This window comes from Pelobates fuscus, chromosome 1 (assembly GCF_036172605.1).
Source record: "Pelobates fuscus isolate aPelFus1 chromosome 1, aPelFus1.pri, whole genome shotgun sequence".
NCBI lineage: Eukaryota > Metazoa > Chordata > Amphibia > Anura > Pelobatidae > Pelobates > Pelobates fuscus.
In genome coordinates this window covers 402,617,064-402,633,640 of record NC_086317.1, presented here as the reverse complement: position 1 = coordinate 402,633,640, position 16,577 = coordinate 402,617,064, and the positions used below count along the sequence as shown (strand labels likewise).

At 47.4% G+C, this 16,577-nt stretch overlaps 1 protein-coding gene across 1 annotated transcript in view; it reads left to right on the top strand.

Moving 5' to 3' along the window:
* BIN2 (bridging integrator 2) overlaps nt 1–16,577 on the top strand; it is a 281,878-nt gene that overhangs the window by 38,634 nt on the left and 226,667 nt on the right. Inside the window, exon 11 of the mRNA XM_063427997.1 lies at nt 1,200–1,418. Within this exon, the coding sequence (XP_063284067.1) occupies nt 1,200–1,276 (77 nt within the window). The 3' untranslated portion in view covers nt 1,277–1,418. The remainder of the gene's footprint in view (nt 1–1,199; nt 1,419–16,577) is intronic.

Here is a 16,577-nt window from a genome sequence, read left to right as displayed (position 1 = left end):
TTTGTCATCTCTTATACTAAAACTCTTATCCATGTATCTGTCCATGTATCCAAACAAATCTATGGATTTTTAAATTACAGTAGTTCTAAAAACTATGTCCAGCTTAAATTCATGTGGAATTGTAGGCCACAAGTCTAGAATACCAAGGTTCTTCATAGTTTGTGTGCTACATTTATGCATCTGTTTGTGGTCTAGATGTTTGTAAACTATATTTCTATAAAGTATGGAGGAGAGCTGAGCATTCTGGGTAATGTAGCCTAAACATCTTTACGTTTTACAAGGTTATTTATCATTATTAACTCCTTTATATCCCTAGATGTTTTTTGGAATAAATTCGTCATGAATAGCTATCTAGTCCTTAGTTGGAGTGGCGGAGCACATAGTTAAAGGGAATAAAATGGCAAAATGAGACATCGGGAAAGGGGCGGCACACATAGACTGATTGTAACCAAAAAGTAATCTGTTGGAAGCATATTGTATTTACAATTTGCACTTTGTTGGAAACAATAAATAAAATGTATAATAGTACCAGAAGGACATACATTTATATTATATATATATATATATATTCATTATGATTGTTTGAAAGCATTGCAACATGGTTCTGTCCATCAGTTAAAGTCATCTCAAAACTATAATATAGTATAATAATCCTTTTATCAAGCTTTGAAAGGAAATAGAGTTTTTTTTTAAATGAAGTATATTGGAAAAAAAAATAATAGAACTTATCCCTACTTTTAGCATATTACAGGATCCTTCAGCAATATACTTGCACCTTAGGTCAGACAGTGTTTGAAAACCAACTGTTAGTCTCTGTGGTTTTCCCTGCGTCTGTGTGAGAGGACAATAGTGATAAACGCCAGCAATAATAATAATAATAATAATGATGACTTCTGACAGGTGAAGCCACCAGCAGGTCCACTTATGCTGGAGGGGACATGCTTTTAGCAGGAGTTGAGAGCTGGTGTTACATTAGTGTAATGCCTAAAGTCCACAGAACATGGCATTGCTGGAGAAGAGATGTTACTCAAGATCTGTGTTAGCTATTAAATCTATAATTTCTCACTCTGACAAAATATTCATGAATAAGGAGATATTAGAACTGAGCCATTCATGATAGTTTAAGCCTCTGAACGAAGAATTGTATGGTACCTTAAATTCTCTGTAGGTATTATAATGATATTTTTATTTTCATGCAGAAAAAAATGCTATAAGCTCCACAAACAAGGACCAAAATGAAGAACATTCCATCGCTGAAGAGAATGACCGACTTTAGTCCCAGGATGTCAAACACCAATAATGGAAAACTGACTTTGAAATCTTGTTGAACAATGAATAGGTAGAAGCAGAAAAACCAATCCATGAATCTGCATGAAAACAAATCTTTTTATTAGGCAGAAATAAACAGATGTAGACAAGTCATCTACTTCCAATAACGTCTGATGAATTGCTTGCGTTCATTTACAGGAATGGAAAAGCTAATAAATATTTTAGTTTGAAAACTATAGCAGAATATGATTTTCTTTACTTTCCTCATGTTAAGTCAGTGAAAAGCAGTGGTAACTGGTGACGTTTAGAGATGGTGGGGCTCCATACTCTACCGTGGGACTTCACACTGTCCCTGAATTCTTTGGCTCTGAGCATTTAACCCCATTTACTCAACCCCTGATCTAATGAGAGGTCATGCCATGTTGGCATGTTGGCATATATTTGGGAAGCAACAACCACTTTACAGAGAGAATTAGATTATCTTTTGTCTTCAAGTTTGTCAGAAGAGGTTCTGAAGGAAAACAAATTGTGTGTATAATGCTCAGTTTTTTGACTTCCAATTTCATGGATTAAACACATCTCTGAAAATAGAAAACTGTGGACACTGTGTCATGGAAATTGTAATTTTACATATAATACATGTGGTTCTAATGTTTCAAATCCTAGGCCACAGTCTGCTACGTTTTCAGTTTGGCTATTGTTTTTATTTTGAAATTTACTTTGAATTCCTGAAAGTTCCTACTTAAGCACCACTGCTGGTACTAAATGTATCTGCTTGTATATGTGTTTTCTCATACTGTAAAATATATGTTTGGTGTTTACTGCTAATATTCACAGAGTTGTCTACACACTTTGCAGAGTGTATTTCTATGCTTGCTTAATTTATTTTGTTTAAACAAATAACAAAATCCTTTTGTGCATTTAAACAGCAGTAAATGGCCCTGAAACATATTTGAGTTAATCACTTAATTTGTTCTTATTCTGATTATAATATTTAAATCTATTTTTATAATGAATAAGTACATAGAAATTGTATTTAAGATCCTGCACCAAGCAAACAGCCACTAAAAAAAATGTGACTATCTCTAGTCATTTCACATGTTGGAGACATGTTCCTGCTATTACATAGTTACATGTTACTTGCGTCCATCAAGTTCAGCCTTCCTCACATATGTTGTTGCTGTTGATCCAAAAGAAGGCAAAAAACCCAGTCTGAAGCGCTTCCAATTTTGCCACAAACTAGGAAAAAAATCCTTCTTGACCCCAAAATAGCAGTCAGATGTCTCCTTGGATCAAGCAGCTGTTTCCCCACTAATTAGAAATTATATCCCTGTATGTTATGTTTATTCTTTGTATCTATGTACAATAGGGATGCACCAAAATTTCGGCTGCCACAATTTTTAGCCGAAAATGGGCCTATACCATGTCGGCCGAAAAAGATCACATCTGCCGAAAATAGGGCAGAGTGACTTGTCAGGTCCTGTGATCATTACCGAGGACCCGACATCGGGAGGGGGCCCGGCGGCTTGCCCTTTTGCCCCTCCCATCTGCCCGTCGAGTACAGTCTGCAGCTCCGTCCTGTGTGAGCTGTAGACTGTGCTGTATCTTGCGATCTCTGGCAAATTAGAGAATTGCCGCAGGTTACCAAGGCAATGCTATGACTTCTGGAGCTCGCGAGATACAGCACAGTCTGCAGCCCACACTGTGTGGAGCTACAGACTGGGGAGACAGACCACCAGACCACCAGGGAGCATGAACACTGGATACAGCACAGTCTGCAGCCAAGGCACTGGACCACCAGGAAAAAAAAAAAAAGGAAGAAGGTATTTCTAACATCCTTCCTCACTGTCACCAGTCGTCCCCTCCCTCAGTCACCAGTCAACCCCTCCCTCAGTTACCCCCTCCCTCAGTCACTGTCACCAGTCACTCCTTCCCTCAGTTTCTGTCACCAGTCACCAGTCACACCCTCCCTCAGTCACTGTCACCAGTCACCACCTCCATCAGTCACTGTCACCAATCACCCCCTCCCTCAGTCAAGGTCACCAGTCACCCCCTCCCTCAGTCATTAGTCACCCCCTACCTCAGTCACTGTCACCAGTAAACCCCTCCTTCAGTCATTGTCACCAGTCACTCTGCCACCAGTCACCCCCTCCCTCAGTCACCACCTCCCTCAGTCACTGTCACCAGTCACCCTTCCCTCAGTCACTGTCATTAGTCACCCCCTCTCTCAGTCATTGTCACCAGTCACCCCCTCCCTCAGTCACTGTCACCAGTAAACCCCTCCTTCAGTCATTGTCACCAGTCACTCTGCCACCAGTCACCCCCTCCCTCAGTCACTGTCACCAGTCACCCCCTCCCTCAGTCACTGTCATTAGTCACCCCCTCCCTCAGTCATTGTCACCAGTCACCCCCTCCCTCAGTCACTGTCACCAGTAAACCCCTCCTTCAGTCATTGTCACCAGTCATTCTGCCACCAGTCAGCCCCTCCCTCAGGCAACACCTCCCTCAGTCACTGTCACCAGTCATCCCCTCCCTCAGTTTCTGTCACCAGTCACCAGTCACACCCTCCCTCAGTCACTGTCACCAGTCACCACCTCCATCAGTCACTGTCACCAATCACCCCCTCAGTCACTGTCAACAGTCACCCCCTCCCTCAGTCACTGTCACCAGTCACCCCCTCCCTCAGTCACTGTCACCAGTAAACTCCTCCTTCAGTCATTGTCACCAGTCACTCTGCCACCAGTCACCCCCTCCCTCAGTCACCACCTCCCTCAGTCACTGTCACCAGTCACCCTTCCCTCAGTCAATGTCATTAGTCACCCCCTCTCTCAGTCATTGTCACCAGTCACCCCCTCCCTCAGTCACTGTCACCAGTAAACCCCTCCTTCAGTCATTGTCACCAGTCACTCTGCCACCAGTCACCCCCTCCCTCAGTCACTGTCACCAGTCACCCCCTCCCTCAGTCACTGTCATTAGTCACCCCCTCCCTCAGTCATTGTCACCAGTCACCCCCTCCCTCAGTCACTGTCACCAGTAAACCCCTCCTTCAGTCATTGTCACCAGTCATTCTGCCACCAGTCAGCCCCTCCCTCAGGCAACACCTCCCTCAGTCACTGTCACCAGTCATCCCCTCCCTCAGTTTCTGTCACCAGTCACACCCTCCCTCAGTCACTGTCACCAGTCACCACCTCCATCAGTCACTGTCATCAATCACCCCCTCAGTCACTGTCAACAGTCACCCCCTCCCTCAGTCACTGTCATTAGTCACCCCCTCCCTCAGTCATTGTCACCAGTCACCCCCTCCCTCAGTCACTGTCACCAGTAAACTCCTCCTTCAGTCATTGTCACCAGTCACTCTGCCACCAGTCACACCCTCGCTCAGTCACTGTCACCAGTCACACCCTCGCTCAGTCATTGTCACCAATCACCCCCTCCCTCAGTCATCCTGTCTCCCTCCCCCCTCAGTCACCCCTCCCTCAGTCACTGTCACCAGTCTCCCCCTCCCTCAGTCACTGTCATTAGTCACCCCCCTCCCTCAGTCACTGTCACCAGTAAACCCCTCCTTCAGTCATTGTCACCAGTCACTCTGCCACCAGTCACCCCCTCCCTCAGTCACCACCTCCCTCAGTCACTGCCACCAGTCATCCCCTCCCTCAGTCACCAGTCATCCCCTCCCCCAGTTACCTCCTCCCTCAGTCACTGTCACCAGTCACCCCCTCCCTCAGTTTCTGTCACCAGTCACACCCTCGCTCAGTCACTGTCACCAGTCACCACCTCCATCAGTCACTGTCACCAGTCACCACCTCCATCAGTCACTGTCACCAGTCACCACCTCCATCAGTCATCCCGTCTCCCCCCTCCCTCAGTCACTGTCACCAGTCTCCCCCTCCCTCAGTCACCCCTCCCTCAGTCATTGTCACCAGTATCCCCATCCATCAGTCACCCCCTCCCTCAGTCACTGTCACCATCACCCCCTCCCTCAGTCACCCCCTCCTTCAGTCACTGTCACCAGTCATCCCCTCCCTCAGTCATTGTCACCAGTCACCCCCTCCCTCAGACACTGTCACCAGTCACCCCCTCCCTCAGTCACTGCCTCCCTCAGCCACTGTCACCAGTCACCCCCTCTCTGTCTCCCCCTCCCTCAGTCATTGTCACCAGTCACTCCCTCCCTCAGTCACTGTCACCAGTCACACCCTCACTCAGTCACCGCCTCCCTCAGTCACTGTCACCAGTCACACCCTCACTCAGTCACCGCCTCCCTCAGTCACTGTCACCAGTCACCCCCTCCCTCAGTCATTGTCACCAGTCACCCCCTCCCTCAGTCACTGTCACCAGTAAACCCCTCCTTCAGTCATTGTCACCAGTCATTCTGCCACCAGTCAGCCCCTCCCTCAGGCAACACCTCCCTCAGTCACTGTCACCAGTCATCCCCTCCCTCAGTTTCTGTCACCAGTCACCAGTCACACCCTCCCTCAGTCACTGTCACCAGTCACCACCTCCATCAGTCACTGTCACCAATCACCCCCTCAGTCACTGTCACCAGTCACCCCCTCCCTCAGTCACTGTCATTAGTCACCCCCTCCCTCAGTCATTGTCACCAGTCCCCCCCTCCCTCAGTCACTGTCACCAGTAAACCCCTCCTTCAGTCATTGTCACCAGTCACTCTGCCACCAGTCACCCCCTCCCTCAGTTACCCCCTCCCTCAGTCACTGTCACCAGTCACCCCCTCCCTCAGTTTCTGTCACCAGTCACCAGTCACACCCTCGCTCAGTCACTGTCACCAGTCACACCCTCGCTCAGTCATTGTCACAAATCACCCCCTCCCTCAGTCATCCTGTCTCCCTCCCCCCTCAGTCACCCCTCCCTCAGTCACTGTCATCAGTCTCCCCTCCCTCAGTCACTGTCATTAGTCACCCCCTCCCTCAGTCACTGTCACCAGTAAACCCCTCCTTCAGTCATTGTCACCAGTCACTGCCACCAGTCACCCCCTCCCTCAGTCACCACCTCCCTCAGTCACTGCCACCAGTCATCCCCTCCCTCAGTCACCAGTCAACCCCTCCCCCAGTTACCCCCTCCCTCAGTCACTGTCACCAGTCACCCCCTCCCTCAGTTTCTGTCACCAGTCACACCCTCGCTCAGTCACTGTCACCAGTCACCACCTCCATCAGTCACTGTCACCAGTCACCACCTCCATCAGTCACTGTCACCAATCACCCCCTCCCTCAGTCATCCCGTCTCCCCCCTCCCTCAGTCACCCCTCCCTCAGTCACTGTCACCAGTCTCCCCCTCCCTCAGTCACCCCTCCCTCAGTCATTTTCACCAGTATCCCCATCCATCAGTCACCCCCTCCCTCAGTCACTGTCACCATCACCCCCTCCCTCAGTCACCCCCTCCTTCAGTCACTGTCACCAGTCATCCCCTCCCTCAGTCATTGTCACCAGTCACCCCCTCCCTCAGTCACTGTCAACAGTCACCCCTTCCCTCAGTCACCGCCTCCCTCAGCCACTGTCACCAGTCACCCCCTCTCTGTCTCCCCCTCCCTCAGTCACCCCTCCCTCAGTCACTGTCACCAGTCACACCCTCACTCAGTCACCGCCTCCCTCAGTCACTGTCACCAGTCACACCCTCACTCAGTCACCGCCTCCCTCAGTCACTGTCACCAGTCAACCTATCTCTCAGTCACCCCCTCCCTCAGTCACTCTGTCACCCCCTCCCTCTGTCACCAGTCACCCCCTCCCTCTGTCACCAGTCACCCCTCCCTCTGTCACCAGTCACCATCTCCCTCAGTCATTGTCACCAGTCACTCTGTCACCCCGTCACTCTGTCACCCCCTCCCTCACTCTGTCACCAGTCACCCTCTCCCTCCCTCACTCTGCCACCAGTCACCCCCTATATCTCTCTGCCACCAGCCACCCCCTACCTCTCTCTGCCCCAGGTACCCCCTTCCTCACTCTGTTACCAGTCACCCCCTCCCTCTGCCACCAGTCACGCCCTCCCTCTGCCACCAGTCATGCCCTCTCTCAGTCACTGTAACCAGTCACCCCCTCCCACACTCTGCCACTAGGCACCTCCTGCCTTACCACGTCACCCCCTCACTCTGCCACCAGTCACCCCCTCCCTCACTGCCACCCCCTCACTCTGCCACAGGTCACCCCCTCCTTCCCTTACTCTGCCACCTGTCACTCCCTCTCTCCGATGCTCTGTCACCTGTCACTCCCTCCCACGCTTTGTCACTCCCTCCCACCCCCTCACTCTGTCCTCCCTATCCCACCCCACACTATGTGCCCTACACACACTGCATCCCTAGCCCACCCCATATTATGTGCCTTACACACTCTAAATAACGGTCAAACATACAAACTGCCTCCCTATCCCACACCACACCGTGTTCCCTACACACACAACATAACCTTCACACTACATCCCTATCCCACACCACACCATGTTCCCTACACACACTACATAACCTACACACTACATCCCTATCCCACACCACACCGTGTTCCCTACACACACTACATAACCTACACATACACAGGGCCGCTATCAGTGGGTGACAACCATGACGGCCGGGCCCCATGTGGAGCGGCAAAACTGCCACAAGTGGGGGGCGGAGCCTGACCGGGGAGCTGAGCAGACACGCTTTCTGCAAGCTCCCGAGCTTGGACCCGATTTTCGGCGGCAAACGGAGGAATTCTTGCCTGAATTGGCCCTGCCAACACAGCAACCGGCACTATGCAAACTGGGGCACAGAATGACACCTTAAAAGCCTACACACATGCTGAGACACCGGGCCGGGAACTTAGGGCCTACAACGCATGGGGGATGGGAGAGACGGCCGCTCTCCTGACCCGCCAAAACAAGCAGCACCCGCAGCAACCCCCCTCCCCAGGACCAGCGGGGGTTATCCTGGTCCACACAAGCGTGTACCCAAAGCCTGAACTAAGTGTCATGGGTGAGAACAGCCGAGAGCGCTAAACACGAGGCCAAGCGACCGCACCTAAAATGGCGGCGGCAGACCCAATTATGGAACAGACTTTCACCCAGCCCCTGCATGAGCGGCTTGACGCTCTGCTAAACCGGTTCTGGAAGATGTTGGAGGAGCGGACGACACACCAAACCTCTGACTGCTTGGAGGAGCCGAAGCAGCCCCAAACTGCGAGGCAGAGCGGGCAGACCCCAGGAACAACCGCCACGCACCGACGGGCGGTACACCCACCCGGGCAGGGGTACTTTAGGAGACTCCCTCCTATACACCGACCACACCGCCGGAGAGCCGCCCGCCGGAGAGCCGCCCGCCGCAGGCGGCGGATGACCATCAGGACCCTCCTCAGCGCCCATCATGGGAAAGACCCGGCCCCAAGAGGCAACCGAGTCTGTGGACATAAGGTACCAACCCCACACTATGCCCGGAGGAAGAGAGAAGCCCCCTACAGCAACCACTTCCATCCCACGCTGACCCACCTACAGTCGCTGCCAGCAATACTGCCCAGAGGGAGCTGGCGCGACCCTCGTCTACCCGGTCACGCAAGCGGAGCTACCAGAACGGGCATCGGGTGAAGTAATCCAGGAACCTGCAGGTTGCGGCCCCCATCTGATAATCCAGCCCGCGACGCAGAAACTGCAACTTGACCAACTGAACTATAGACTTTTAAGCATCTACTAACACACATTAGCATGATACAGTACGTAATCTAGCTCTGTCTTTGCACACATTGTGGCCATATAACCTGGCAAAGAGCGGTGAGCTTTGCTCGTTTTTAAAGTGTGATATTATGAGCAGTGGTACTAACGAGACGCACTGCAGGTTTACCCGAACCAACTGCACAACAATAAGGTTATGCTACGGTTATTATGCTTATTTTTGCATGTCTATAACTGAACTGCACCACATCATTTTAGCTTTACACTGTATCCTGCTACCCAGTATGTGCAGCTCTAACTTGGTGGCAGCTCAGAGGGTAGAATCTCAGCTAATCGCATACTGTCATATCTCTGCTCAGACAATGCTGCTGTAGACAAGCTGGATTAGCCTATTAGCTTCTTTTATAATTATACTCTGCAAGAAAATCACACAGTATGATGTTTTACCTGTCTCTTTACACCATCCAAAATTAGCCTGACTGTGCCTTTTACGATATAATGAGTGCTTATGGTTTTGCCGCTCATGTTACCACTATGCATGCCACCCTGCTGTCTCTTATTCTGTATCACTCTTGGGCTCGAATAATTCTCCTCAGGATGACCCTTAAGATCTTCCTGTTATTAAGCCTGGCGCAACTCCTCAGTGTGATTTTACCCATGATTTACTAGACCACTTATTAGCCTGTTACTGCAAAGAATCTGCGCTATTAAGCCACGTATATCACCTATATTGTTCATCACCTTGACATCTTTACGTCAAGCTAGACCAGTTATTCCTAAACTGTGAGTATACTGTCCAACCGGGTTTCACCAGAAGTCTGGTTATGATAATCTTGCGACGTACCATTCGGATCATATTGATGAGCCATGCTATGTTGCATTAGTTTTGCTTCTAAAACCGGCACGCAAAGATTACCTTTATATGTTATTTAAGTGTTATGCCCAATATAGCCCGCGCCTATGCTATACCCAAGGCCTAGCAAATTTCTCACAGCTGATTCTACGGTGTATTTCACACCATGTACATATTCTGAGTCTAACCTGTTATATATCCTGTTATTTTATCAAACAAGCTTGTATCAATATGTTAACATGTCAGTTTCACACAAAAAAAAAAAAAACATGGCAATCTTTCTTTGAGGTGCATTGCACACCACCTTGATATTATTACCTCATGTTACCCCACAATGCCTCCTCTTTCTCTTTTGTACCCCATAACGCTTATGCCATAATAAAAGAAAGATTTACAAAAAAAAAAACTGCCACAAGTGCATCTGCACCGGGACCCATCAGGTGGCCAAAGCATTTAGGGACACCCGATGAGCCCTATATCTTCAGGGGCCTGGTCAGCACTGCGGCCGTGTAATAGCGCGACCAGGCCCCTTTAAAGAAAATTGCGGCTGCACCGCAAGTGCTGCTGGGAGGAAGTGACGGCTGGTCACTTCCTCCCAGCTTACTCCGCGGGGGTGGGAGAGATAGCCGAGGACAGGAGAGGCATCCGCTCCCATCATCCCCTGTCACCCTCCTGCAACGAGGTAAGGAAGAGGATGGTGGCTGAAAAATTATGTGTGTGTATATATGTATGTGTCTGCATGTATGTCTTTTTGTGTATGTATGTATGTATGTGTGTATGTATATGTCAGTATGTATGTCTGTGTGTGTATGTCAGTATGTAAGTATGTCTGTGTATATCTATCTGTATGTGTGTGTATGTCAGTATGTATGTATGCCTATATGTATGCATGTCTGTTTGTATGTCTGTATGTCAGTTTGTATGTATGTCTATTTGTCAGTATGTATGTATGTCTATTTGTCCGTATGTATGCCTGTATGTATGTGTGTGTGTGTCAGTATGTGAGTATGTATGTACGTCAGTGTGTGTGTGTGTGTGTGTGTGTCTGTATGTGTGTGTGTGTGTATCTGTATCTCCTTATGCATGTGTGTGTCTGTATGTGTGTTTCTGTTTCAGTATGTGTGTGTCAGTATGCCTGTATGTGTGTATGTCTGTTTCAGTATTTGTGTCTGTGTGTGTGTATTCCTGTGGGCGGGATTTGGAGGCGAGCACCCGGGGGCCCAGACCTTGAGCTGTGTTAGGGGCCCCAAAATTTCTGATGGCGGCCCTGCACATACACACTACATCCCTTTCCCACACCTCACTATATTCCATACACACATTACATAACCTACACAAATCATTTGGGGGGAAAAGTAATTTTCGTTTTTTAGCCAAGGGCATCCTGAATTTTCAGTTTCAGCTATAGCCCAGAATTTTCATTTCGGTGCATCCCTAATGTACAAACTGTACTGATGTTTGTGAACGCTAGGGGGCAGTATATCCTCTCATTTATACAAAGAGTCAAATCTGTAGCATTTGACTGTTCCTTGTAAACCATGAAGAAATACATTTACTAGGAATAGATATTTTGTATAAGGATTGTGACAAATAAGTAAAATAGAAGATATTTGCACTCACCCGAGTTTATTTACTAAACTCCAAGTTGAAGCAAATTGATATCCAGAGGGCACAATTTAGACTAAAACAGTCCTGGTCATTTATATTTAGACATTGTCTATTTTTAAAAATTATCAGCAAGTGAAAACTAAAGGAAAAAAATAATATTCAAACTTTGAGACTAATGTACTAAACAAATGTGATTTACAAGCCCAAAATGAAAAGTGATCTTAGTATGTCTATTCCGCAACTCTTTAGAATGGGTGGGGACAAGACACACATGGAAATTCAACAAGGCCTCCTTTTTCGCTCCCTGCCAGTCATTCTTATAAGCTCTAAAGTAGAAGAAAAATTATCAGGAACTCACTTTGATAAATCAGGCAGATTTATTGGACACTGCAACGTTTCGACCTGCACCAAGGTCTTTATCAAGCGTGTGATCACAGTGAGTGCATGAGCATTTTTCTTTTATATCTGCTCTTTTGGGATATGCTGACCCATGCTCATTGCTCAGTTATGATTGTGTGCAATGCCTCTTTTACACTTTGCAGAGTGTATTTCTTTGTTTGCTTAATTTAGTTTTTAAAACAACCAACAAAAGCCTATTGCGCATCTAAACAGCAGTAAATGGCCCTGAAACATATTTGAGTTAATCACTTGATTTGTTCTTTTAAATATGAATTGTTATAAGCTCTGTCCTTTAAACCTAACAGTCTACATACAGAAAACATGCAGAGAAGAAACTAAACAGTGTTTCTGACTCCCATTCTGTATTGCAGTGTGTGCCCTGAACTGGTTTGTGATGCAATTTGATAAATTCTTAATTTAAATGTAGAACAAAATTAAGCATTAACTAAAAAAAAAAAAAAAGTTTTTCACTTATCGGTAATTTTCAATGTTTTAATTACTTATATATTTTTCATAAAAGTAACGCTTCCCCCCTTAATCTTAACTAGTGGATGATTAACAAGGTGCCAGCCCCCAGACGTACTGTCCAATTTCTGGGTAGCCAGGACATCTACAGAGATAGAAAGTATTTTTTCCTTTGTTTTGTTTGTTTTTTTGTTTTAAATATTGCCCTTATTTAAGTTCCAAAATATTTAATAAAAACCATAAAACAGTGATGGCGAACCTATGGCACGCATGCCACAGGTGGCACGCCAGGCCCTGTCTGTGGGCATGCAGCCATAGACCGCCAGGGGAGGGGGCCGCTGTCTGTCTGCATCAATGCAGAGTAGGCAAATGCCTGCCCGAAATGGCAGGTGCCTACTCCGCTTTCTTGTCGGGACGACCGGAAGCAGGGAGAGAGATCTCGGAAGCAGCTCTCCTGTACTCCTGCTAGCAATCTGTGTGGAGTGTTGCCGCGTGTTACCATGGCAATGCTCCATACAGCATCGCACGTGAGGACAGGAGAGCTGCTTCCCTCTCACATACTTACCACCACCGGACCACCAGGGATGGCTGTGTCCCCCCCTCCTTCTCCAAAGGTAAGAATAAGGGAGTAGGGGGATACAGATTTAATATACTTTTTTTAAAAAGTATCTTCCCCCCACACGCAGCACCCCTAACCCCGACATACAGCATCCCTACCCCAACCTCCCACACACAGCACCCTACCCCCCCACACACAGCACCTCTACTCCCCCCCACACACACACACACAGCACATGTACCTCCCCCACACACGGCACCCCTACTCCCCCACACACGGCACCCCTACTCCCCCACACACACAGCACCCCTCACACACACAGCACCCTTCACACACAGTACCACACAAACACACAGCACCTCACACACACACGCCCCTCACAAACAGCACTCAACACCCGTACACACAAACACATACACTGCACCCCTCAATGCAGTATCAGTGTGTGTGTATTCAGCAGACTGTGTGTGTATTCCGTGGACTGTGTGTGTGTATTAAGTGTTCAGTGTTTGTGTGTGTGTGTGTGTATTTAGTAGACTGTGTGTGTGTATTTAGTAGGATGTCTGTGTGTCGGTCTATGTATGTATTAAGCATTCGGTGTGTGAATGCGTTCAGCAGTGTGTGTGCATGTTTTACATTTGTTGGAGATACTAAATATAAGCTTAGTTTTATCTATTCATATCATTAAACTCTCTGTTGTGTTCTTCTTTTAATTTTATAATTCTTTATTTTGTTGTGCATGGGATAACAGATGCATACTTGCAATGCCGCAACAGCTGTCACAGGCAATTGGAAAACAAGCATAAGTCAACAGTTGCATGGCATTTATAGAAAAGCACATTTTTATATTTTATAAAACAAACTGAATACAGGCTGATCGTGTATATGTCTATCTTAGTGGGTCTTAGTGGATCAACAAGCGTAAGACAATAAACATACAGTGGTACTTAAGTATAGAAAAAAAAAAAAACAAATAGGTGAAGACATGCAAATAGTGTCTGTGTAGCTGGATTTCGCTGCTTGAGTTGCCTGAGCTGGATTTTATCGAGTTAAATGCTGAAAAAAACGATTTGTAAGAAGGTATCTATGCTAAACGTGCATACAGTGGTAGCTGTGCTCAAGGCTAGACATTTATGGCTGTGTGAGTTTACTAAAAGCTTACATTTAGTGTATTATGAGTGTATTCTCTGAGCCTCACTGTGGCAAGAGTAAGTTAAAAGGTTGTAACTATTAATCACGATTAAGTAGAGAAGAGGCTGCAGCTGGGGTACTTTTGCCTCTGTCCTTGGGGAAAGAGAGTCTCTGCTTTGTAGGCAGGGTCACGGACTGCAATCCGGGTTGCATCAGCCGATGCCCGTTCTGGGTAGTGGCATGGCACAAACCGGAAGGTCCCATAGAGCTGCGGTGTCACGGGCCAAGAGTGCCTCAGGGGCTCCTCCGTTGCTTCCCGGGCCTCCTTGTGTACCTCGGGTGGCGGGGCTTTTCCCGTGGTGGCGTAATGGCCGTTCTGCTCTCCTTGCGGTTGGTATCTCTAGGTGTCTCCTTGCTGTGGGGACAAGGTCCATCCGGGTGCTGGGTGCGGTTGTGTGTCTCAGTAGGTGGTCAAACCGCGGGTAGGCCGCCCCGGTTCTACGGATGTGCCTCTTAATTGTGCGTCTCGTTGGGCCTTGGATGGAGGCTCTAAGGTTGCGTTGGGGCCCTGGTAGGCGGCGTCGGATTAGCGGTCTGCGAGTTTCAGGACAGGGCGAAGCTCTCAGTGCCCTTTGCTGCTTCATGCCGGTCTTTAGTACGGTCGTGTGCCCTGTAGTCGGTCCGCATGCAGGTGAGGTAGTGGGCTGTCGAGGGTTCATTGTGGTTGTTTGGGTCCTTGTCAGTATCTCCCTCCACCGCGCCCAAAAGCGTTCGAAAGCTGCCGCTATGCGGTCTTCGTGGCGGGGAACGTTTGTCGGCTGTGCTGGTAGAGGTTGGGCGGGTGGAGTCCCAGGAGCTCGGTCGGCTGCCGCCATCTTGGCAACTGGGTGCGGGTTACTTGAGGCTGAGGATGTTCGCAGGGTTTTGTGGCCCTGTGAAGTGTGGACCGGGATTACCCCCGCCGGTCCATAGGGGGGGGAGTAGGGGCCCTTAGTCGTCGAGGTATCTAGTCGTGGCGGTGGAAGAGCGGCCGTCCCTCCCGCGCTCGCCATGTGACTAGGCCCCGGACACTTGTCCGGTGAAAATATCAGGAGATGCCGTTTGTGAGGTGTCATTCCGCTCTGCTGAGCTTCCATTGTCGCTTGCTGGCCTTTGTGGCCCGATTAGTCGCTTCTTGGGTCGTGAAAATCGGTTAGTTGTGTAGCTTAGTGCAGGAGCTCTGGAGTTTCATGTCCTCACGGCTCCGCTGTCAGGCCCCGCCCCCGTGAATCGACCTTTTAATGGTACCGTGTTCTTCTTTTAAAACAAAAGATTTTAATTAGTTCGGACAACTGTACAAGTTGTTTTTTGTAAACTTAAACCTCAGTATTCAGGTTTAATTACCGTGTGGGCACTTTGAGGAAAAAAAGTTGGCATGTATTGCGGTTTTGGCACTTCGGCTCAAAAAGGTTCGCCATCACTGCCATAAAACATGCCCTCAGTCACTACTACAATCATAACATTCAAAACTGTTTGATTACTTACTGATTGTACTCCGGGAACCATAACCACTAGAGCAGGCTTTAATGATTATGATTCGTAGACTGCCTTTTTAGTAGATAGATCTAGCAAAGCTTTGCTAAATACTGACATAACATATTTTGATTAAAGCACAATTAACTAAGAAAAACAATCTGCAGTTTAAATTAAACAAAATTAAATAACATGGCTCCAGGTAACACATAAATCTCTTGGTACATGGCACAACTCTAATCTTTCATATGGACTCCATATTGATACACTATCATCCAAAAATTGGCCTCAAATTTAATATTTTTTGGATACATTTTTAAGTGATTTCTCTACACAATTTCCAATTTGGTTAAGCACTAAACGTTTGTTAACAATTTTAGAGCATTAAATCTAAATTGCAAAAATAATACTCTGTGACTAAAGCTGGACTTTTTTCTAGATCTTTAACCCCTTAAGGACCAAACTTCTGGAATAAAAGGGAATCATGACATGTCACACATGTCATGTGTCCTTAAGGGGTTAAATTTGGCATTCATTTTGCCACTCAAAATTAATTTGCTAAAATAAATAACCCTAATACTATTGTCCTTCTTAAATGGGCACTATAGTCACCAAAACAACTTTAGCGTAACAAAACCATTTTGATGTATAGATCATGCCTCTGCAGTCTCAATGCTCAATTCTCTGCCATTTAGGAGTTCAATCACTTTGTTTATGCAGCTCTAGCCACACCTCCCTGCATGTGACTTACACAGCTTTCCGAAACACTTCCTGTAAAGAGTCATCTAGTAGAATTTCTTATCTCCTGCTCTGTTAATAGCCTGCAAGACCAATCAGAAGCACTCCAATTTCACTTTACCTGAATTAACCAAATCAGAATGATGAATGTTGGATAGATTGGTTCAGATAATTACCTCACATCTAGGACTTTTGTCAAGCACATTAAACAGCAGTGCTCCAAACGTGACATGGTACGGTTTTTTGTTTTTTTTAAATCATGCACACACTGCACTGATTTACTAAATCTTGGCCACACGATGCTATATCCAATCATGTGTTCCAATTGAGATGTTGTCAGGATAATAGTCGATCCAGCTCACAGAATAGTATCATACCTACGACTAAGGATAACGTCTA